This window comes from Harpegnathos saltator, unplaced genomic scaffold, assembly GCF_003227715.2.
Source record: "Harpegnathos saltator strain DR-91 unplaced genomic scaffold, Hsal_v8.6 scaffold659, whole genome shotgun sequence".
Classification (NCBI taxonomy): domain Eukaryota; kingdom Metazoa; phylum Arthropoda; class Insecta; order Hymenoptera; family Formicidae; genus Harpegnathos; species Harpegnathos saltator.
The window spans coordinates 439262-462017 of record NW_020230492.1 but is presented as its reverse complement, the minus strand read 5'-3'; the positions used below and the strand labels follow the sequence as shown (position 1 = coordinate 462017).

The 22756-nt window shown below is 36.2% G+C and overlaps 3 protein-coding genes across 11 annotated transcripts; 2 read left to right on the top strand and 1 right to left on the bottom strand.

Annotated features, from left to right (window-relative positions):
• The first annotated feature begins 1864 nt into the window (after positions 1-1864).
• LOC105185169 (alkaline phosphatase 4) lies at positions 1865-13365 on the top strand. Of its 3 annotated transcripts, XM_011144471.3 has the most exons (9): positions 1865-1941; positions 4564-4728; positions 6632-6734; positions 8090-8310; positions 8813-9005; positions 10473-10639; positions 10886-11197; positions 11832-12261; positions 12507-13365. In XM_011144471.3, the coding sequence occupies exons 3-9, from the start codon at positions 6650-6652 to the stop codon at positions 12746-12748; spliced, it is 1650 nt and encodes a 549-aa protein (XP_011142773.1). In that variant the 5' UTR covers positions 1865-1941; positions 4564-4728; positions 6632-6649; the 3' UTR covers positions 12749-13365. The 3 variants fall into 3 exon arrangements, with proteins under 3 accessions (XP_011142773.1, XP_025160751.1, XP_011142772.1); XM_025304966.1 differs by lacking the exon at positions 1865-1941 and having other exon boundaries at positions 4333-4723; positions 6629-6734; XM_011144470.3 differs by lacking the exon at positions 1865-1941 and having other exon boundaries at positions 4334-4728.
• Positions 13366-13466: 101 nt separating this feature from the next.
• Positions 13467-16419, bottom strand: LOC105185171 (uncharacterized). The gene is made up of 2 exons (XM_011144472.3): positions 16151-16419; positions 13467-15500 (listed from the first exon to the last, which is right to left on the bottom strand). Exon 2 carries the CDS (start codon positions 15487-15489, stop codon positions 13984-13986), a length of 1506 nt encoding a protein of 501 aa, XP_011142774.1. The 5' UTR covers positions 15490-15500; positions 16151-16419; the 3' UTR covers positions 13467-13983.
• Positions 16420-16542: 123 nt separating this feature from the next.
• On the top strand, positions 16543-22445 carry LOC105185173 (solute carrier family 41 member 1). 7 transcript variants are annotated; one of them, XM_011144480.3, is made up of 7 exons: positions 16543-16600; positions 19965-20385; positions 20653-21124; positions 21206-21353; positions 21431-21633; positions 21705-21853; positions 22007-22192. In XM_011144480.3, the coding sequence occupies exons 2-7, from the start codon at positions 20002-20004 to the stop codon at positions 22190-22192; spliced, it is 1542 nt and encodes a 513-aa protein (XP_011142782.1). In that variant the 5' UTR covers positions 16543-16600; positions 19965-20001. The 7 variants fall into 7 exon arrangements, with proteins under 7 accessions (XP_011142782.1, XP_011142781.1, XP_011142779.1 ...); XM_011144479.3 differs by having other exon boundaries at positions 16557-16600; positions 19962-20385; XM_011144477.3 differs by lacking the exon at positions 16543-16600 and adding an exon at positions 17803-18140 and having other exon boundaries at positions 19962-20385.
• Positions 22446-22756: the final 311 nt, after the last annotated feature.

Genomic DNA, 22756 nt, shown 5'->3' with positions numbered 1-22756 from the left:
TGAAGAAACTGTCAGACTTCTCTTTCTTTTCAAACGTAGAGTATGATTGGTTGTTGCTCATAGTGAAAAGAGGGAAAAATGAAATAAGCTGGATGCTATGACATCTAGTAGAGAGCAATATTCTGTTATCAAGTAAACACTAACCAACATTAACATTTGCTGTATTTGTATATAAAGTATTAATTTATTAAAAGGTGGAAGTCCAGTGTTAATAATAATCAATTAGTTTATATTATTGATTTGATTGCATTTATCATATAATAATTGATTTGATATATATAGTTGCTACTCTGTTTTAGAATATAATCTGTCGAAGCAAAAAACCCAATATTTTAAATTAAATTTATATACTTACTATTCTGTTTTATGAGAAATTTCATGCTCGATTTCTGCTAGAACTGCAATAACAGATTCTTTTGATAATCTAAATCGTGCATGAAAATCGACATTATCAAATTCTTCCAAGTATGGTGGTCGTCTTATTCTTATATTTCTTGTCCGTCGATAAATTAAGTTTTCAAAATCTTCATCTTTAGATGAAGATAATATGTATTCTAAAGCCATATCTCTTTGGTGTTCAAACGTTCAAAATATTTGTCAACTGAGCTCCGGGATAGTCATAAATTGTTTTCTGAAATTAATGGTGCTGCAGTGTTAAACTTCGTTTAAATTCATTAAACGCCCAAAGTTTTGGGTTTAACTTTAACTGTGAGAAATCAACGTTAATCATGGTTTAAGGCAATTGTGGAACGCAATTTTTCGTCTAAACTAAAGGGTTAGCGAGTTAAAGTTAAAGTTAACGAGTTAAACTTCGTTTACAGTAAGTTGTGGAACCGGGCCTAAACAGAAGAGTAGCGAGTTTATTAGATTTCTGTACTTGATCGATAACATGTTTTATCATTCTATTAATCATTATTTTATTGCTGGATATATTACTTGTATATTATTGTATATATTACGTAATTCGAGTAATTTGTTCTCTCTTATCAATATTCATATCTATCGTTATTTTACATACTTGAAATAATTGTTTCAAGCTTATGTTAAATAAGCTTATTTTAAATGTTGTATTTCGCAGCACAATATGATTTTCGATTAACCGACGGTTCTTTGAATGTCGTCAAATACGATGTTTTAATGAGTCCTAAACTTTAGATGCCTAGAGATAGCCATTGTTCCACATTGTATCTGTGTTGATCCCTTTACGATTACCGTACGTTGCGATAAGATTCGCGATAATAACGCGATAACATCGCGTACAAAATAATTTCTGGATTCAAATCTTTGCTCCGCGTGTTATACGTCAGCCAATCAAATGTATACCTATACTTTGATAGTTTCGCAACTTTTTATACATACGTATGTATGTACTTCGAGCGGCAACGTTTAGCGAGCAGAAACAATATTTGAATGGCGGACAAATTATCTGATGCAATACTGCGCTTTTACTGATGATTTACAGCAGTAATGAGAAGAAATCTTCCGCTATCCCCGCTTTCGTTTTGCATAGCGAGATACCCGCAACTCTAATCGTCAGCAGCCGATCACGACGGCATTATCGTAGAAACGTGCTTCACCGCGTTATCACGTGCTCTGTTCACGAGCCGGAATCAAATCATGCACGTGAATCACACAGGTGAGACACTCGTCTGTCTGCCGATATCTATCGCCAATCACGAGTCCGCTTAATTTACTTCTCGGGACTGCAGATGGTTACGAGTTTGCAATTGGCCGACATTATTTTTTTCAAGTGTCTCAAATACAATATCTGATAGTATCCGAATGCCGTCCTAATCTCGTGAATTACTATTTATACGGAGTTCTACCGCTAGGTTGTTATCGTCTACTCTCCGTCGATCGTTACACAATCGTAAGAAATAAAATGTGCGTTGATCTCTCAGTGCACCATCGACGACGTCAATGCCTCCTGAAACATATATCGTAAATATATCGATCTAAAAAATTCTATTTATTCCCTATTTGTGTTTGTTACTTTTTTCTCTTTGCATTCTAATGAAAAGGTTCTAGGAATCGCTGAAGATAGAATTTGCTGGTCGGCGATGTTCTCTCTATAATGCGCACATAGGTGTCGTCTTACATGTTCTGGGGAAAAAAACATGCGCTTAAAATAGTAGATACTAGTAGCTCCTGACTATATCTAAATGCGTCAATCGGGAAAAGATCTCACTCGTCGATAAATATGATAATGCAATCTTTGATTTAAGAATCTTAACAATAATAATTCAAACGCACGAGAGAGAAACAAAGAATGCACTCGCGGCTTGGGTTAATTTTATTTTATAATTAACTCACAAGACAGATCACATGCAGATTTGCACGTCAATGTTAAGGTTTCTCTTATCTTTTCACATATTCTTATTTTTTTCTTTTTCTCTTATCATTCACCGTGACGTAAGCTTGCGTTCATCACGTGCATTTGTAGCGAATGCGTATTCAATTGTGGGACGATAAATTAAAAAAGTCGCAATAGTAATCTCTATGCAAAGTCGCAACAAACTCAGTCCATATAAAGAAACATTTTACCATAAATAATTGCATATTGCGAGAAAATCTTGATATGAGGAAATCTAAAAATGAGAATACGCGTGAGTAAACGTTATAAATCCGATCAACAATAGATACTATAATAGGCGCCATTAGTCAGCAGATCCGAATCGCTATCCAGGTATTAATACGTATTACGACAATAATATTACGCATGCCACAAGACGTATTATTATTTCTAACGATTGAACGTTGCTTGTGAGGTAACATATTGCCTTGAAAAAAATTCTCTAAAGCCTCCGTGTGAGGACAGACATTAGATAATTTTTAGATTAATGTTGAAATATTCATCTTGATTAAGAAACACACTATCAAACGAATATTTACCTTCTTATCAACTAATGATTAGATATATTGTTAATTTGTGCATCTGAACAATTGAAATTATAAAGTTGCTTTTTGGTCGCATTGCATTTCCATCGTTCGATAAAATTAAAAGATTAGAGATAATGAAGCGGACACGTGTTTCTTTTCTTTTTAATGATAAAAAACTGACTGAAGTTGCGACGTAAGGTAACTTATTTTCACAACAGAACTGTGCAATTGCTTGGAATGTTTGAACATTTTCAAGCTTAATTTGACTGGCTAAAGTGTCATATGTTGGCATAACGAAACGCAGTCTGAATATAATATCGTAATACTGTATATTAACAAGGAATTTGATGAGCTAATTTTGATGAGCTTGAAATATGTTGTATTTTAGATTCAGAAAATTGGGGAAGTGTGTGTGTGTCTGAAAAATTGTGCGGTCCGTTACGCTAAATACCTTGTAAATGTACGAAAAAATTAAGGGGAATATGTCTATTGTGGATGTAATAATTAGCATTATTATTATATTGTTTTTGTTATATATTGAAATGTTGTGCAGTTACAAAGTTGGTATATGTGTACTTGTTATTTCTTACTGTGATATATGCAAATTGCATCATCTTATCGTACGAGCTATTACACAGCTAATGATAGCGCATAAATGGAAGCGTTTCTATATATTTTTGCGAAAAGTTCGTATCTTGGAAAATAATATTATTATGCATCATTGGATTTGGCGTAAAGTATTCTTTTTTTGGTGAAAACAAAATTCTTAGATTACAAAAAGAATCGATGAAATTTTTCGAGGAAAGGCGTCATTATAAAATATATTCCAAAGACCAATAACATCATTCTAAAGTAACTTTATGAAACCGTTATTATAACGTCGTTATAAGATCGAAAGATCTCATTACAAAGTATATCCTTAAAATCCTTTTATTTTATTGATCCTATTATTTTATCTAGAAAAATTTTTCTTAGTTTCACAAAGCTATCGACCCTGATTTTAACGACAATTTGAAAGGGACAATCCTTAATCCAACTTGGAATTGATTTTTAATAAAAAGGAATCGGCCAACCAATAACTTTTCTTAGCTCAAACGAGCTGAAACGGGAAATGTATCATTTGCGAATAAAATTTCAAAGACGCAATCAGCTGGCATAATTATTACGCTCGTGAAAGCGCCTACCGGCGAAATAAAAATTCCTCCAAGTCCGATAGCCGATATTCCAATTCGTTGAAGAAAAAACAAAGGAAAAGACCGCAACGCGATTCTTATTCGCGTCGTTGCGAGATAGAGGAAGAATTCGCGGCAAGGTGCTCCCGCGTCGGATACACGAATTAATCTGTATCGCGGACATAAGACAAAATGGCACCGAGCCGGTCAATTACGGTCGGATTAGCAGTACACGAGGGGATCCCCTTCCCCTTTCCGCACGTAGAACCCGCGTACCCAGTGTCCCTTGCACGCTTCGCCACCTCGTGCACAATCTGCCACGGCCTTTGAAACGCTATATAAAGTGACAAAGCTGGCTCGTTCGCGGGTATCTCCGCTTCGGCTTAAACTCGCGCTTTCCGGCCGCGCCGCGATTCGGGAAGAATCACGGCCGTGGCTTTTTTCACAAGTTCCTATCGGCAGCCGTTCGAGCAGAAAGCGACGAGGTGATTACACACGACTCGATTTAAAGGACGCTACTCGCAGTGCCGTGCGCTTCGTTCCCGAGGATGTCACGTTTCAAGTCACTCAGACGACGTTGAATTGACGTGTCGCTAGGCATCGTCGAGTTGACACTGTCAAACATTACCAACATTCTTGCCAATACGGACACCGCTTTCTCGACACTCTTGCTCAGGTAGGTGTGCCACAGGTTGTTTTTCGCTTATTTATCGCGCGCGGAATTAAAGCCGATATCGCTCTTCGGGGTGCATGCGTGAACATGTGCGAAGAGAGTTCGACGGACACTTCGGCGGTGCTAAGGAGGCGGTCAACCAGGAACTGGGTCGACATACGACCCTATTCGTATCTGCACGCTAATATCATAAGCTGTGTATGCTATGTCGAACGGCGTGAACGAGACGTTTCAATTAAATTACAATTATGATCGATTGTAGAACTATCTATTGTAGAACAAATCGGAGGAGATTTTACGAGATCAATCGGAAAAATGTATATAGCAGATAATCGTTGTAATTAACCGTAAAAATGTCATACTTATATTAAATATAGCTTGGTTAGCCTATTATTATTTCAATAAGAAACGCGTATAAATTTTTACAATATTTTATATTTAAAAAGGAAAGAGGAAGAAGGAACGCACTTCCTTTCCTATAGGGTGGAAAAAACAGTGAGATGATCATTAAAAGTTGTCACGAAAATTATTGTTTTATAATTTAATGTTATTATTAATATTACTATTTATTACTGTAACACGCAGGAGGCTCGGTAAACATCTCGTTAGTAAATACATTATTTCTCGAATTCTTCGATATAACGTACAATACAAGAATATAAAGATTGCGCAAAACGAGTCGTCGTCACACATATAATTACATCCCATTACGTATTATCGTAGCAAACATTTTTAAGCCGAGACACCTGCGACAACGACGACACTTTGTAAAAAGAACCATCGAGTTGCATAATAGTTGTTATTCACGAAGAAATAATATTTACTGCGGCTTACGTAAAGGTGGAAACTTTTTACGCGTAGACATGTCTATCAAGCAAGGAGAAATTTTTTGAAATAAGAAACTGTGAAACTGAAGACGGCATAGAAATAAAAACCCTGGATAGAAACTATAGACGAACTGTAGAAGAAATCGTGGAAATATAAAATACATTCGAAGTTGGAGTTTATTAGCTTGATGAGTGACCCCTTTCTTCTTGCAGTTCCCCTTTGTCGCATACGATGGTTAGTTAGAACAAATTCAACGCAAAACTAATTCAACATGAAATTAGGAACAGCCAATCGAAAAGAATCGCGATTATATTAAATGCGATATTAGGAAATACACATTATTATGGATATTGTAAGAAATGAGACTATTGGACAAGATAATTGCAAGTCGAATTACGTGACGAATGAAATGACGTAAAGCGATACAGAAGATGCTTTTTTCTTTCCGGTCACTTAATCTATGTAAAGACATTGCGCCGTGCGTGAAAGATTTCAGTTTCAGAAGCGCGACAAAATATCAGCTGGCAATATTTTCCTGGAAACATGTTTTCCAAGAAATAATTACATGCGTGGTCATGAATAGTTTGTGAATATTTATGCTAGTAACTGCTTCGAGATAATTGTTCTGTCTGTTGATACAATTTGTACAAAACAAAATATAGCAGAGATGCTTGAACACGGTGGTATTTTCAGCGAGAGTTTACTTTCGGATCATTCGACACGTGAATTAAATCCAAAATAAAAAAAATTAAATAAAAAATAGAGCGTGATGGAACAGACGCATGTTCCATTCAATTATTTATTTTACGTTCATCGTAAAGACTACCATTGGATAGATAAAGATAAAGAAAGGGCTAAAAAAAGGGTGTGAAACGTTGTGCTGAAACAGGTGTACCATTGAAGAAACAAAATATTCATTCGTCAAACCGATGCTTTTTCGGAATATATTTTACGTTAACGAAAATTTCTCGTAGAATTCTGATAACGGTCGATAAATATTATTCGATGTACAATCGAGCGAACTCGAGCAAATAATTCTCTTCGAATAATGATGGATTATTTTCCCGACATGTTACAGGAAAAAGATATTCGCAATATGAAGCGCTGTATTCTGTTGTTCTGCGTCCTGGCGGTTCCACGGGACTCCGAAGCGTTGCCTCAAGAATCCACGGATTATGAAGGTCTATTATAATTGACAATTCCCGAAATAATTGTTATTTCGATTAGCATCTTCATATTCACTCAATGTGACTCAATATGAACTTAAAATCTCTCAAGTTCTCTATATTCTCCGTATTAGCGGGCAAACATGATACAAGTTACAAATATATAAAAAAAGAAATGTACATGCAACCTACATTGCACGTGGATAAACCCTCTGGAAAGATATAGAAAATAGGTCGTTCTTGTTGTTAAAATTCTCTATTGTTGAAATACCTTATCATAGAATACCGATAAAACAATACGTATAAAGTTTCTTATACATGATTAACGTTTCTGTCTATCTTCATCGGCACTTGCAATGTCTCACAATTTTTCCGCGTCGATATTATTTGCTGGATAACGGGCACATTACATTCTACATTAATAGGAAGAAGTTTTGAAAATATACTGCTCAAAAGAATTATGGCATAGATAATTTATTGCCGAAAATTAGCCAACTTTGACTGGCGATTACTTCGCGAAAAATTATTGTAGACTAATGATATTTTTTTCAAAATGAAGCTTGAAGTCTCTACTTTAAGAATATATCTCCATTTTTTGCATGCGATGCACCCTTACCCCTGTAACCCCTGACATCTGAGGGCATGTTTGGTATATTGAAAATTGCAAAGTTTGACGGAATGTACGGACGTGGACAATTTTTTTTTCGGGGACGCCGTTTGCATCGTCATAAAGTTCAAATCTTCCCCTTCAATTTGTAGAAAAAATGGAGTCGCTACAATTTTTTTCGCAAAGTTACAGCTCTTCAAAAATATCATTGTTTCTGGTCTTCGGGCCAAGTGTGCACGCATGTGTATGTGTGTGTGTATGTGTGTTCGTGACAAAAGAGATAAGGATAAGGTCCTTGTGATTCATTACTTCCACAGTTAATAATTACTGTGTAACTATCGCCAGTTAAAGTTGGTCAATTTTCGGCAATAAATTATCTATGCCACAATTCTTTTGAGCAGTGTACTAATGATGTAACTTTTATCAACACTGTTGGTCCTTTTTCCTAATAATCTTGTACTACCCAAAAGTGCATATTGCATGCATTTGTATTTTCTTACATTTTCCTCCGTTATTTATATTGCAAGTTAGATTATAATCTAGAAAAGAGCAGGAAACCACTCCAAGGGGAACCTATTTGTCAACACTATTCGCTAAAGACCGTCACTAAAAGACCTACAATTCAGTTGATACGTGTTCTTGACAAATCTTTAAGCTGTGTCTTCCGAACCTCTCTTGACGTTATTTGCAAAATCTTATTTTACGCATCACGATAGATGTAAAAATTCTTTAGCGACGAAGCGAAACTCTAATCTTTCGTCAGATATGTCCTTCTGGCTGAAGTCTGGCCAAGAGACCTTGCACAAGATCCTGAACCACCGGAACAACGAGAACCGTGCTAAGAATGTAATCATCTTCATCGGGGACGGCATGGGTCTGTCCAGCATCACGTCCGGCCGAATTTATAAAGGTCAGCTCAAGGGACAGGCCGGCGAAGAATATCAACTCGCGTTCGAGAAGTTCCCCAACACCGGGCTCGCCAAGGTATTTAAATCGCACCGTCGGTCGCGTCTTTAACTCGCGACAGCGGCAGATCGCGAAGGGTGATATTGGGAAATCATGTCACGTTGAGCCATTTAATTCTGCGCTTTGATAAGAACGTCGCGTGTATTCACAAGATGAGAAAATACGACAAACGCGATGCTCGTATTGCAATTAATCTGCGTTAGTCTGGCAATCGTTTGTTGAGTGCGAAGGTTCGTTATTCGTTGTTAATTCATTACATGACAACAACGCGTTAACGACACGATGATTCACGGTATTATTTTACTATTTACATAACGATACGTAAGGATATATTTGACGATGCCGAGATTCAGAGAGTGATCAAGTGCTTGATTAACCGATAATCAACGTGATATCAACGTGATGCGCTCAAGAACGTTCCCTCAAATCAATTTTTGTCGGTTCCCCAAAAAGTCACATATTGTATATTAAAAACAAGTATAATTTGAATCATAATATCGTGATCATTACACGCTTGCAGACTTATAACGTGGATATGCAAGTACCCGATTCCGCGGGAACGGCCACCGCTATATTCTCCGGCGTGAAGTGCCGATACAACGTTATTGGACTAGATGCAAGAGCCCAGAAGAAGAAGTGCGACAAAAAGATCAATGAAGCTAGCAAATTAACCACAATAGCCGACTGGGCGCAACAATCTGGCAAGGACACAGGTAAGAATTCTTCTGGTAATTATAAAGTCTTCCTTTTCTTTTTAAATAAAGTATCCGAAGAAATTATATTCTGTTTCATCATCATTTCAATCATTTTGCAAAAGTTTTTCTCTGCAATTTTGTCTTATATGCATCTCTTTAATCGAACTTAAAATATGATGACACGCTTGCAAAAGAATTATATATATGATATTGGAAAATTCCAAGCTGTGCAGCATAACGGGGACAACGAGAAAACCTGGTGCGGTTAGTTTAAAACTATTTATAGAATTATGAGACATACATAATTTTATGGGCAAAAAAGAGAAAGTCTTTATAGTTTAATATTTTATCTGCAACTTCAATACCGGAAGAAAACTCGCGAGCTAATCGCAAACTCAATCATGATAATAAATCTGTCATTAACCACCGTTAATAGTTCGAAACTATCATCCGATCGACGAATAGAGAACTTTATAGATAATCTACAACTATTAGTAGAACCTTGACATGGATTTATGTTTGAAATTTATATATCTTATATTATATTTTGATATATAATATTTTGAGAATTCAGAAATATTGACTTGAAGAAAGCAGATTAAAATGTTTAATCGTCGATGTTATCAGTTTATCAAGCCACCAAATGAACAAAGCTTCTTGTGGATAAGACATTATTTCAGCAATATATCAAAATCTTCCAGGAACACCTGTATTTCCGGTAAAATAACAAATTTATCGATCATAATTCTCAATTTCAGTATACAATATCTTACGCAATTAAATTTAAATCTATGCACGATATCACATGATGATATAGACTCAAGCAAAATTGAATATTTTTTAATGAATTAGTAATGAGAAGAAATCATACGATAAAAAGTAAATAACGATAAAAAATTTATCTTATAAAAATGTATCTCTTTATTTAAATCGAACAAGGTTTCTAATCCAGACGTTATAAGAAAGAAAGTATATATTTTAACAATTAATAATATATTAAGTTTTGACTGTAAAGAGATTTAATTTTTTTTAGGAAAATTGACTTATTGACGACGTTCTCTGAATAACACTTGGATATTAATATCACAGTCACAATAGTGTATGGTATGCGAGTAGAGTGTCAATTCTGTAGAGAACACGTGTCACGCGCGATTGACTATTCCATTAACATAAGTGTTGGTGCTGAGTGGACCTCGTTGAGGTTATACAGTGAAAGTCTGTTCAATAAAACTAGGAGGTCACATAAGTCGACCTTCCACCTTGTCAAGGACGATTGGTCGGCCGTGACTGATTTCTACTTTGTCGAAATGACAAAGACTTTTTGTATGACAAAGCGTGTAGTTCTTGTTACAACTAACACCATCGCAAAGTATTATCCCGAGATATGAAATGAATCTGAGACATATATTTCTAATATGCTGAATTACCCGGAGAAACGATATAAGTAAATTAAAGTTGATAACATGATCAACTTACAATTAACAGGATTTGTTACCACCACTCGAGTGACCCATGCCACTCCCGCGGGACTGTACGCGCATACCAACAGCCGGGATTGGGAGTGTGATAGTAAAATGACGAAATCCCAGAGAGATTGTGTCAAGGATATCGCGAGACAACTCATAGAGGATGAGCCGGGAAGTCATTTCAAAGTAATTGATCTTTCTCGTCTGCATTTACATATTTGTCAAAGGAATTAACGCGATTCACAAATTCAGCAGATTGTGAGAAAATCCGTTTGACTAAAGATATCACAGACAGATGAAAAATATTTTATTTTTGTTTGAACATTGATGTAAAAATTATTATCAGTATCAAGAGAAGTTATTATTATTATATTAGTGATTAATATAACAATATGACAACCTGAAATTATAATAAAAAATATCTTTCACAAGGTCATCATGGGCGGCGGTGGACAATACTTGGGCATGCCTTTGGAATCAAACGAGACTGATACTTGCAAACGAGACGACGGTAGAAATTTGGTGGAAGAATGGCAGGCAGCTCATCCGCAAGGGAAATTCGTCAATAATACGCAAGACCTAATGTCTGTCGACATCAGCAAAACGTCTCACATCCTCGGCATCTTCTCACCTAGTCACATGCCCTATCATGCCGTGAAGAGCAGTGAAACGCCATCGTTGTCCAATATGACCTTACAAGCTATCAGAATGTTGAAGAAAAACAAAAACGGATTTGTTCTGATGGTCAGTAATCGCGCAATGTCAATTGCGATGAATATTTTATGCCAAACATAGGTCAGTTTGTGACGCAAAGCGAGTATTAGGCACAAAACTAGTTTGCTCTGACGATGCGATTCTTATGCTAATTGCGCGGTCATTTTCGCATAATCTGTTCCTAGGCATGTGTTCCTAGGGTTTCGTCTTCCCGGATGCTAATCTAGATCACATTACTAGAATGTATGATTTTACGCGTGATTTGAAAACGCCGCAACCTTTGCGATGAGTAGAGAAGAGAGTGAAGAGTCAAATCGCGAAGAACGTTTGATGATCGATATTTATAAACGACAGATCAACTATTACAAATTACTGGCTCGCGTGTGAAACGATGAAATTGTAAAATTAATTTTCTGGATCTCAGCCAACTATTCTAACAAATTTCCTCTTCTTCTTATGTAAATGTACTTCTTATGTATCTTCTTATGTAAAAGATTAACTTTTTTTTCTCGTCATATCCTTCGCATTGTAACAAAAAAGAAACTGTGCACATATTATATACACGTCTATATATACAACGTGTATATATAATATCCAAATGACTATCAAAATGGATAAAATTACACAACAAAATGCTAATTTAATGTAATCTTTTATTCTCTAGGTGGAGAGCGGCAAGATCGATTTAGCTCATCACGCTAATTTTGCGAAATTAGCAATGCGCGAATTATCGGAGCTCGAAGAAGCGGTTCTAGTAGCCCTTCAGCAAGTGAAAGTGGAGGAAACGTTGATCATCGTCACAGCTGATCATTCGCACTCGTTCTCATTGAACGGATACCCTAAGAGAGGTAACGACATCCTCGGCTTCGCTAATAAGCCCGACGAGCCGAATACCAAGCCCTACGAAACACTGGCCTACATCAATGGTCCAGGATTCTTTTACCATCGAAGAAACAACAGCAATAATGTCAATGAAACTTGGAGGCAAGTCGAGCAAGATGAAACTCGCGGTGAACCCTTCTACAGGAACTTCGCCGGCATCTACCTCAAAGACGAAACTCATGGCGGAGAAGACGTCGGAGTTTATGCTATCGGTAAGAAATTTTTTCGGGCAAATTTTTGAACGAACTGCTGATAAGATAATGACTTCCAGTCCAGAGTTTCGTAAAAAGCATTTAACTTAATTCCAAGAAACAACATTTGTATATTATATCACTTCAATTAACGACTATACAGCTTGTTAATTAATTCCACATATAAAATGCTTATATATCTGAGAAAAATAAAAGGAGATGTTTTTCATTATTGCAATAATAATGCAAAATAATGTATTTTGTAGGGCCCTATGCGCACTTGTTCCGGGGTACTTTCGAACAGAACTACATTGCTCACGCCATAGCATACGCGGCATGCTTCAAAGACTGGCCATCTCATTGCGACGACGCTTATCATCGTTATTTTTATGCCATCAATATGCCAGAACAAAGCATCAAGTGGTCCAATTCGGCAAGACAAAACATCGTATCGTTCACGACTACAATAGCTCTCCTATTATCAATGATATTTTTACGATTTTGTTAAATGTAATTGCACTAATACATATTTATGATTAGTTAGAAAGAAAAACTCTCTCTCCATAAATTTATCTGAGGAATTATTATTTAATAATTATTTAAGTAAGATATATTTATAATATATATATATATATATCGTATAACGTATTAAACGTAAGTGCTGTTTAATACTGCCGTTGAAACATGAAAAATACGACTTTGTCCAATATTTTTCATACATTAAATTTCGTGATATGCGATAATCAAAGCCACATAAAAAGATACGAAAGACACTACAATATAGAAAATTGTGTATATTTGTTTCGAAGTATAGGCGAAATGGAACAGATTTATGTACTTTTGTGCGTTACTTATACAGAGAAAATAGATTTTTCTATGTATATATATTGTATGTGCATCATATTATTACATGTTTTAATTATAGACGGACAAACGAACTTAGCTTAGATGGCGCAATTGTACAGGCTGACCCACGTGAGGCTTAATAATTTAATATCCTAAAAACTGTGCGATTAATTTTAATCGTTCTGATTTTGAATTTCATCCCAGAAGCCTTTAAATCTGTGTAACTTCCCGCATTATCTTTTGAGATACGAACAAATACATACTCTATGTTTCAGAGAAGTCGTCTGTATAAAAAGAATATATATATGTATATATATTTATTATTACAAATATATAATTAATTTTATATATATAATATTAATATTATATATATTTAATATTTAATATTATCATAACAAAAAGATATAAATATAATGTCAAATTAAACTTTCTTAAAATTTTCTGATAGTCTTATAGTTAAGTTTTACACGTGGGTCACTACATGTATAAATTATAACGGTATGTGATTAAAATATAGTTCCTCATAAGTTTTATATTATAATAATTATGTAAATACATAAATATGTATGTGCGAATAAGTCGCTTAGATGATAATCCAAATCGAAGAAGGTTTAATAACAAAAACTGATTTTATCGTTATGTACATCGAATTTAGTATTTTTTATTATTGTATTGACGAACATTTTTCGAAATTTCTTTATAGGTTTGGCAAACACATACAAAGCTGGAGCAATGTTATAAAATAAAATGTACAATATATAAATATATCTTCTCATAAATATTCAAGGAAGACGTGCAGTCGGATGCGAACATTCGGAAAATATAAATGCGATATAGATTCAAGAAAATTCAAGAAAATCATTTTCAACATGTTGCCTCATCATTTCCAAATGTTTTTTACGATTTCCCTCTCACAATAGCGAGATAATAATTTTTATAAATTAGTGGCGCCGTATCGTCGCTGACGAAATTTCTATCGGGTTTAATCGAAGCATATGGATTTCTTCGTGGCTCCAAAATTGTCTTCGCATCGGCGATTGATTTTATCCTCGTCATTTCCCGAGGAATTTCATGCTTCGTGTAAGATGTTATACAAACGGGAACACCCGTTTTGCAGAATTCTCTTATCGTTTCTGGCCATGTATCTCTACCTTCGAAACCAGTTTGCCGATAAAGACCCGGATTAAAGAGACACACGAGATTCGGTTTTACGAACTGTTTTGAACGACAGAAATCGTGATAGAATTTACCAGGGTGAAACGAAACATTCACGTGACGATCGAACGACTTACAGGCCGTGCAGATCTTTACAGCGGCCAGCAGATTCAAGGGAACTGTCGGCAGTCTCAATTCTGGCCCGACGAACATCAATCTAAGACGTTTCAAGTTTGGAATTAAATGCAGGAAGAACTTCTCCCACACGTGCAGATGTATACATTCGAACTGAAACTCTGCACCTATCACGTGGATAACAAAAGTGTCGACAGTTTCCCAGTTCTGACACGAAATTTGCATGGAGTACAGAGCGGTCAGCGGAATGGTCGATATGTGCGAGAGGCTGCAATACGTGTAGCAATCCATACTGCGATAATAAGTTGAATTATCATAAAGACGCGCCATCAACGAATCAAAATTGTCCGGGAGACGGAGCGGATTTTTCTGTAAGGTATCCGGTATTTCAGGGTCGACATAGCCGTTTTCGTACTGCATAAGCAACACTCTGCGAAAAACCTGAAACTCTCGACACCATTCCTCGTGTCTGCCGTCGTGATTGTCGCAGTGCAACTCGATCTCGCACGTAGAACAGCTTCGAAGCATCTTGGAGAAGAGACGACAGCTACGACATACACGGGAGTAAAGAATAATCTCTTTCTCCCAGAGCTCGAGGGGTCTACCTAAACTGCATTCGACGATCTCGATCAACTTCAGCCGGTAAACGCGATACTCGTCCGGGGTAAGTTCCGGTAGCAACGACAAGCCTCCCCCACTGACGCAGACCTCGGTCAAAACTTTGCACAGGTTGCGATGTTTCGGCCAGTCTTGCTTCTTGTGCTCGTCGCTGCAGTAGGAAACCATGCTGCAAAACTCGCAGGTCACTTGCGATCCCTCCATGCAAACGAGACACAGGTTTGACGCAAAAACGAAGCGCGGCCAAAAGTCCAGCTCGAGAATATCCTCGTCATCGTTCTCCTTGTCACCTAACGTTCGATGATGCGTCGACTGCACAAGTGGCAGTTTCAAACGTGCATAAACGTCAATCGTGCTTTCGAGTATAAGATGATTTTTCCCTTTCTGTTCTACGACCTTTGTTTCATCGGAATTCGATTTTCCCGGCGATTCATTCTCGCACGCTTTGTGAAAAAAGTCCGAGGTTTTTTTCGAGCTCTTTTTCCTGCGGCCCATCGTCGGAAAAACTGAAAGAATATACAACGAAGTAAATATAATTAATTGCAGGCCAATGTTACGAGTAGGATTAATTTGTTTCGATTGTGTAAATTGTTATAAATTATATGTATAATATTTGTATATGCTAAATTATATGAGATTGATTAAAATGTATCGATTCCTGAAATTAATTTCACTTTCTTTACCAACGATTATTCTAAATTATATGACGAAACAATGTTTAATATATTTCTAGTACGACATATATTCGTGTTACATAAATCATCCTGTCAAATCATCCCGTCAAACATTACGTGGATGGATTTTATTATTTTAGCATATTGGGACACGGATTGAGGTCATGTAAGCGCGTACATTGTTAAATTAAAAGGATCACGATATTCTTCAAACGCTAATAATTAACCGACCGCAGTCTCGTCGCTTCTAATGAGTTCAGTCTATTTCCATCGTAAAGAAAAAACAGTTACCTCCCAATTTAGCACGTCGTACCCAGCCGTATACCTTACGCTATTATTGAAACTGAACTTTCGTTAAATCGGACTTTATCTACGATTTCAAATTGCTGACGTCACTATTTTCCGCGCGCGTACGTTAGTAACAAATTAAATTTACATACTAAATAGATGTAGAGCTAACTATTGAAAATTCGAGTACTTACCTCCTACAAATATTCACTCTTCAAAAGCAACGATCTTTGATGTAATTTTCAATTAAATAATAAAGACACACAGAAACTATAATTTCTTTATATGCAAAGGTACATTAAAAAGGGCACACGATTGTACACGATGACGTGTTTTGATGATTTATACGCCGTCAAAATGATCTTGATTCCGACGTTTTTACAAAAGATACGATTTAACGTTTCGTTGTTTGTCCCTCAGCACGACGAGCACCAGACAGCTCAACCGTTCAAGGCGTTGTAAGACATTGTCAAAAGGTGCGAGTACGTCGATGGGCACTATGCCTAGTCGCCCAGACTAAGGCGATATTTCAAGCACCGCATGCTGGCAATAGGTATTCGAAGACGAATAGTTGTATTTGAGCGACGTTTAATGTTCGAGGGCCAAGCGGCACATTTCGGAGCGATCGATACGTCAGCGAACAGGTAAAAAGCTCGGACTAACTAAAACTCTGCTCTAATAAAAATTCGCATGCTGCGCTTCATATTCGATAATACGATTAATACGAGTGCGAGAAGATAAGTCGATACGAGTGTGTGCGCCCTAAGCTATTATTAACGCTAGAAATAAGTTTGTTACGAAACAACTCGCACGCGTGGCAGCATTTGACGTACGTTCAACCCTTTCGCCACCTCGACCTTCGCGAAGAGTGCGCGTGCTGTAAAAATAATCGATGCGCGTAGCGATATTGTATCTGAATGTGAATTCAGTAACGAGTAAATAATATATTTTTAAGCGTTTTTTATAAGTATTTCTTTGTGAACAGACGGATAATTTCTACAGTAGATTTCTTCACGATTTTGCTCGTTATTTTTATTATTCGCGTTATAGCATATTTTAAGACAATGTAAAGCAATATTATCAGTACCAAAACACATATTCCAGAGACATTTTTATTATCTTGATATTCAATCCTTTAACTGCTACGGTCGAGATAACTCGAGTGTGGAAAAAAATGGCGGCCTTGCTACGATCGAGTTTTACTCGATTTGGACTTTCAATGTTTGTGGTATTGCGTGTGGTATTTCTTTTTAATTTAAAAATGTGAATTTGTGAAAATCTGGATCATCAGCAAATTATAAAATATTTTATAATTGTAAAAATAACACAGCAAAGGGGGTCATACTGGTCATTTAATATCTCAGCAGTTAAAGGGTTAAATGCAAATATCTAAAGTTTCAACGTAAAATATATGTATAATTCAGCAGGTATATATTCAATATAGTGCGCGCGCGAATATGTGTGCGTATATATGTGTACGTATATACATATCATGTATATGCAAGTTTCATTTATGACGCCAAAAGTACACGAGAAACGGTTTTCGGACAACAATCTTTATCTTATGTTGATAAAAACTTCCAGCTTGATTATTGCATTCTTGTGACACCCAAATACGATATCGACGGAGAAATACAATACGACGCTTTCCGCGAAATATGTTTATACTTGAAACAATTGATCTCTGAATTAATCTCTGATTAATCGGAAATCATGATAGAGGTCATAAAATTGACCTCTAATATGAAGTACAGCATATTCAACGGACGCAACAGAGTTCAACGATGGGAACGCGGGACACATAGATGTCTCCCGAGTCTTCCGAGCTATCCCAACTCATTTCGACACTTCATTTTATATTTTCCATATATATTATTTCCGCTGCTGTTTGATTTCACGCGATGATACGAAAAGAAATGCCGCGCACTCGTGCAAGTGGCTGGCGTCGAGAAGACGATTCTCGAAGCGATCTCAATATCGATAGTCTCGAACAACCGCGCGACACGTTGATAGTTGAGTGTGGAGAGCGTAAATACGTGGTATGGTTGGTGATAAGTCGGTATCAGTCAAGAAATCAAAATACTACGAGAGTAATTTATAAGGAACAGAGATACTACACGTAGAAGCTACGCTTATGGTCGGCCGATGGAGGAGCACGCGAAGGAAGATTGCTGCGTATTCGAGGTACGTAATGCATTTCGAGGTTATGGTACCGGGCTGTCAAAATGCTCGTGAGGGCGAAAGAATTTGCTTTTTCGACAAAACGCTCGATTTTTCTATGAGAATTCTCACGACAACATAACAATATAGTGGTGATATTGAAGTAAAGCGTATATGCAATTAAATAACATAATATTGCGGGGGGAGATTATAATGTCGAGCACTGCGAATATCTCGGAGCGAGAACATATGTATCTATATTTCACGTAGGAACGAGAGGATATTTAGACGTATTGAAGGAATCTCACTCCGAATTGTAGGTGAGACGTTAGAAATTGTGGAAACATATTTACTTAAGAGTAATGAAATTATACGAAACGATGTTATTTATTAGTTATTAATTGAAGAAATATATTTCTTGCTAGATGTTCTGTTATGTGCATATATATAATAGTAAGTAACAGTAATTAATGCTGATTATACATTTTTATGTATAATCATTCCATTCGTATGCGTTATATTTATTTTTATATTCACAATAGTGATTATTATACTTGTTTTCCTTATAATATGCGCACGTAATTAAATTTATGGCCAAAGAATATTTTGTAGAAATGGATATGTAATATTTTATATTTTGGTTACATAAACTAATTATTAGCGATGTGCGATCGAAATTTATTTGGTTTCATTATATATGGAATCATCCGAATGTAAAAGTAAATGTCTCGTATCGCGAACACGCTTGACGATGCTGTACGTGTATAACAGATATGTCACATATTCCGTGATAAAACGTCATCACAAAATTTTATCTCTATCATATAATTTTAAATATTGAATTTTGCATAATTTTTTCATAATATTACGATTTAATTACTTTTTACATTATTTTTATGTGCAATTTAAATGTGTCGGAGAATTGTTTCAGCAGATATGTCGATAAGCGTGAATTATATAATATTTATAAAATATTAGATTATTTCATTAAGATGTCAAATTTTGTTATTGCAGTTGTTTATCAATCAACGAGTTTGCTAAAATTGAACTTGAAAATTAGACTTGGTAGTGGTAAGCGGTGCAAAATTATAAGCGTTTAATATATATTAAATATATTCGCTTTTCTCCAAACCGTTATAACAAACCATTAAATCAATAACATGAGCTTCTTCGCATTACTCGTCTTCGAGAATTACGTATACATATGAGCAGACTATATAATGTCGTCTAATAACAATAAAAAGAGAAAAATCAGTGAGTTGCGAAATCAACGTCTGGTTCTAAATTAGAACCAGCTCTATCAAATCCCCGGGCTAGAGCGAGCGCTACGAAATATATGTTGCTTACGTGACTCTAGTGCACATGCAAGTCATGGTCAGTGTTAGATAATAGTATTATTAATATCATAAAAAATGATACATTTTTTAGTATTACGTTCGAACGTTAATACGAATGCTCTAAAGCAATTTGGGTGTCTTAATGATCTGCTGAAAATTTTATTAATAATGTAATTATTATTTACTAGTAATTACTTTTTCGATATTATTTTACTCTTACACAAATATTTATTTTTTTCTATGATAAATATAAAAAAGCTGCATCAGGTATCATGCATGTATTAAAATATTCTTCCTATGAACAATTAATTTGAAGCATCATTTGGTGTCATCATGCCATTGAAATTACTTGTAATTATCTTGATGTATCATTTACGAAGATAACTAGAATAATAAACTAAAAAAATAATAAACTAGAAAGAGCATCGAACTTAAATTTTCCGCTTGTAACTGTCGCGAATAGACTCTTTTGCGATTACTTTAACAAAATAATCTCTCTTGTTGGTAGCAGTACACGTCGGTGATCCACGAGAAGAAAGTTGACGATAATGCACCATGCGAAGGCGCAAGACTACCCTAAACATAACAGAGTCCGTCACAGAAAATCTGGGAAAAGCTCGCCACCTAGTAAAATGGTGGGATTAGGTAGCGAAGAATTGTTCGTCTCAAATATTGCCGACACTCCTATGGAATTAGAGATCAGTTCTGAAGATGAGGGTGAAGGCAGAGGTGATATGCAGCGATTGATCCCATCATCAGTTGGCACTATCTGCGTTGATCCAAGTAACAAGAATGACGACTTGAGAGAAAGTGAGCCAGAAAACACAGTAGACGATGAAAGCGTCTGGTCTATCTCCATCCAGATGTTTATACCTTTCCTACTTGCTGGCTTTGGAATGGTAGCCGCTAGTTTGCTGTTAGACGTGGTACAGGTATCGAATCGGTTTTTAGATATATATTCAGAATAAATAAATAAATATTTAATCAATAGTATACATATACAATATATTTATTGAATAATGAAAGAGCGAGAGAGAGAGAGAGAGAGAGAGAGAGAGAGAGAGAGAGTGAGAGAGAGAGAGAGAGAGAGAGAGAGAGAGAGAGAGAGAGAGAGAGAGAGAGAGAGAGAGAATTTGCTGCTATTCTATTAATAATTTTTTTTCTTATTATCTGAAGTTGTAACATTTCTTAAATTTTAGCACTGGCCAGTATATCAGGTGGTATCGGAAGTGTATATATTAGTTCCTGCACTATTGGGTCTAAAAGGAAATCTAGAAATGACGTTAGCCTCCAGATTATCGACTCAGGCTAATTTAGGTCAAATGGATACGAAAAAGCAGAAATGGACGTTGATCGTCGGTAACTTGGCCTTAATCCAGTGCCAGGCTATGGTAGTGGGTCTGCTGGCATCTTTGGCCGCCATCATCCTCGGTTGGGTCCCTGAGGCTCACTTTGATATGCACCATGGGCTTTTGCTGTGTGCCAGCGCCTTGATCACTGCCTCTGTAGCCAGTTTCCTGCTAGGCCTCGTGATGGTCGCGGTCATACTATTATCACGGCAAATGAACATCAATCCTGATAACGTTGCTACTCCAATCGCGGCCTCCTTAGGCGACTTAACTACTTTAGCTCTTTTGTCCTGGATCTCTTCTCTTTTATACGACGCGATAGGTACAAATACTAATCGGCTTACACATCTTTTGTTTTGATGATATTTTGATGATACTGACGGATGAATATAACTTTCCTCAGGTAACGCTCCATGGATAGCGCCGATATTAATAACATTTTGTGTATTGGCAACTCCCGTATGGGGTTACATAGCAGCTAGGAATCCATTCACTAAAGAAGTATTGGATACCGGCTGGACGCCTGTGATATCCGCAATGTTGATCAGCAGGTAAATATATGATTCGTATGTTTGATGCAAGATCATTTCACGGGACAAATAGCTCAAAGGAATAATATTGATTTCAGTCTCGGTGGGCTGATCTTGGATTATACCATATCGAGTTACAAGGGCATAGCGGTTTTCCAATTAGTGATTAATGGCGTCGGAGGGAATTTAGTTGCTGTTCAGGCCAGTAGAATATCAACATCTCTGCATAAAGACTGTCAGACGGGTGTCAAAACGATACCCAATGTTTGCATCAGTCCATTCCATGCATTTTTCGCCAAAGGCAAGTTTACCATGAACGCACATACACGGTATTCGCACGTTCGCCAGTGTAACAAAAGATTTTCGTTATAGGGGGACATGCAAGAACAGCTAGAGTGTTGCTGATGATGGTGATACCAGGGCATTTGATCTTTAGTTATACCATTAGTTATATTCAAGCAGGGCATACCTCCTTTACGCCTATATTTATTACGATATATTTAATCGCTGCAATGTTACAAGTAAATATTAAGACTTATTTATTTAACATGATAGAAATGTTTGACTATGAAAACATTTGTATTATTCAATTATATTTTATATTTATAAATCCCCAAATATGTCATTAGTTGAAGTTGAAAAAGAAATTGAACAAATGTGTGTTTTATTTCTAGGTAGTCCTATTGTTATATATTGCGCAATTGATGGTTGTTTGGATGTGGACAAGGGGTATGGATCCTGACAGCTCCGCAATACCATACCTGACAGCGGCTGGAGACCTTATAGGAACTGCCCTCCTTGGAATTGCCTTCCATATTCTTTATGCCATAGGCGACGGCGACTCTGATGTAGGAGACTGATTGCTCCGAAAATACATGCAATGTTCTGAGCCTCTCATAATGTTACAGATCATAATTTTCGGAAATAGGTAAGACGACTATGTGGTCAGTTTAATTTAAAATCGTAAGATTAGTGATAATTTAACACCACCGGTTTCAATTCTAGTAAGTTCCACTTTTAAATTTTCAAAACTTCCATCCCTTCATCCCTTTATATCTCTTTGGAAGGATATGTCAAGAGAGTACAAATTAAATTAATTGTATATTTATTATATAAAAGTACAGTGTACGCAAAAAAAAATTGCAGTATTCATCAATTATAGTTTTTTGCTTTAGCGATAGTTTTTTAATTACAATAATAAAAGCTGCGATAAATCTAGAAGTTAATATACAGTTTCGAAAAGGAAAGATTGGCTATATGTATCGGGTGAATGCAAAAATTCGTACTCGATTTCAATAGATATTATATTACACATTGTTGTATAGTGGTCATATTGTTGTGGCCGATCCATATGTTGCCAGAACGGAAAAAGATTATAAAGAATGATGGAAAACATTTGGTCAATTAGATAAACAGAATAAAAT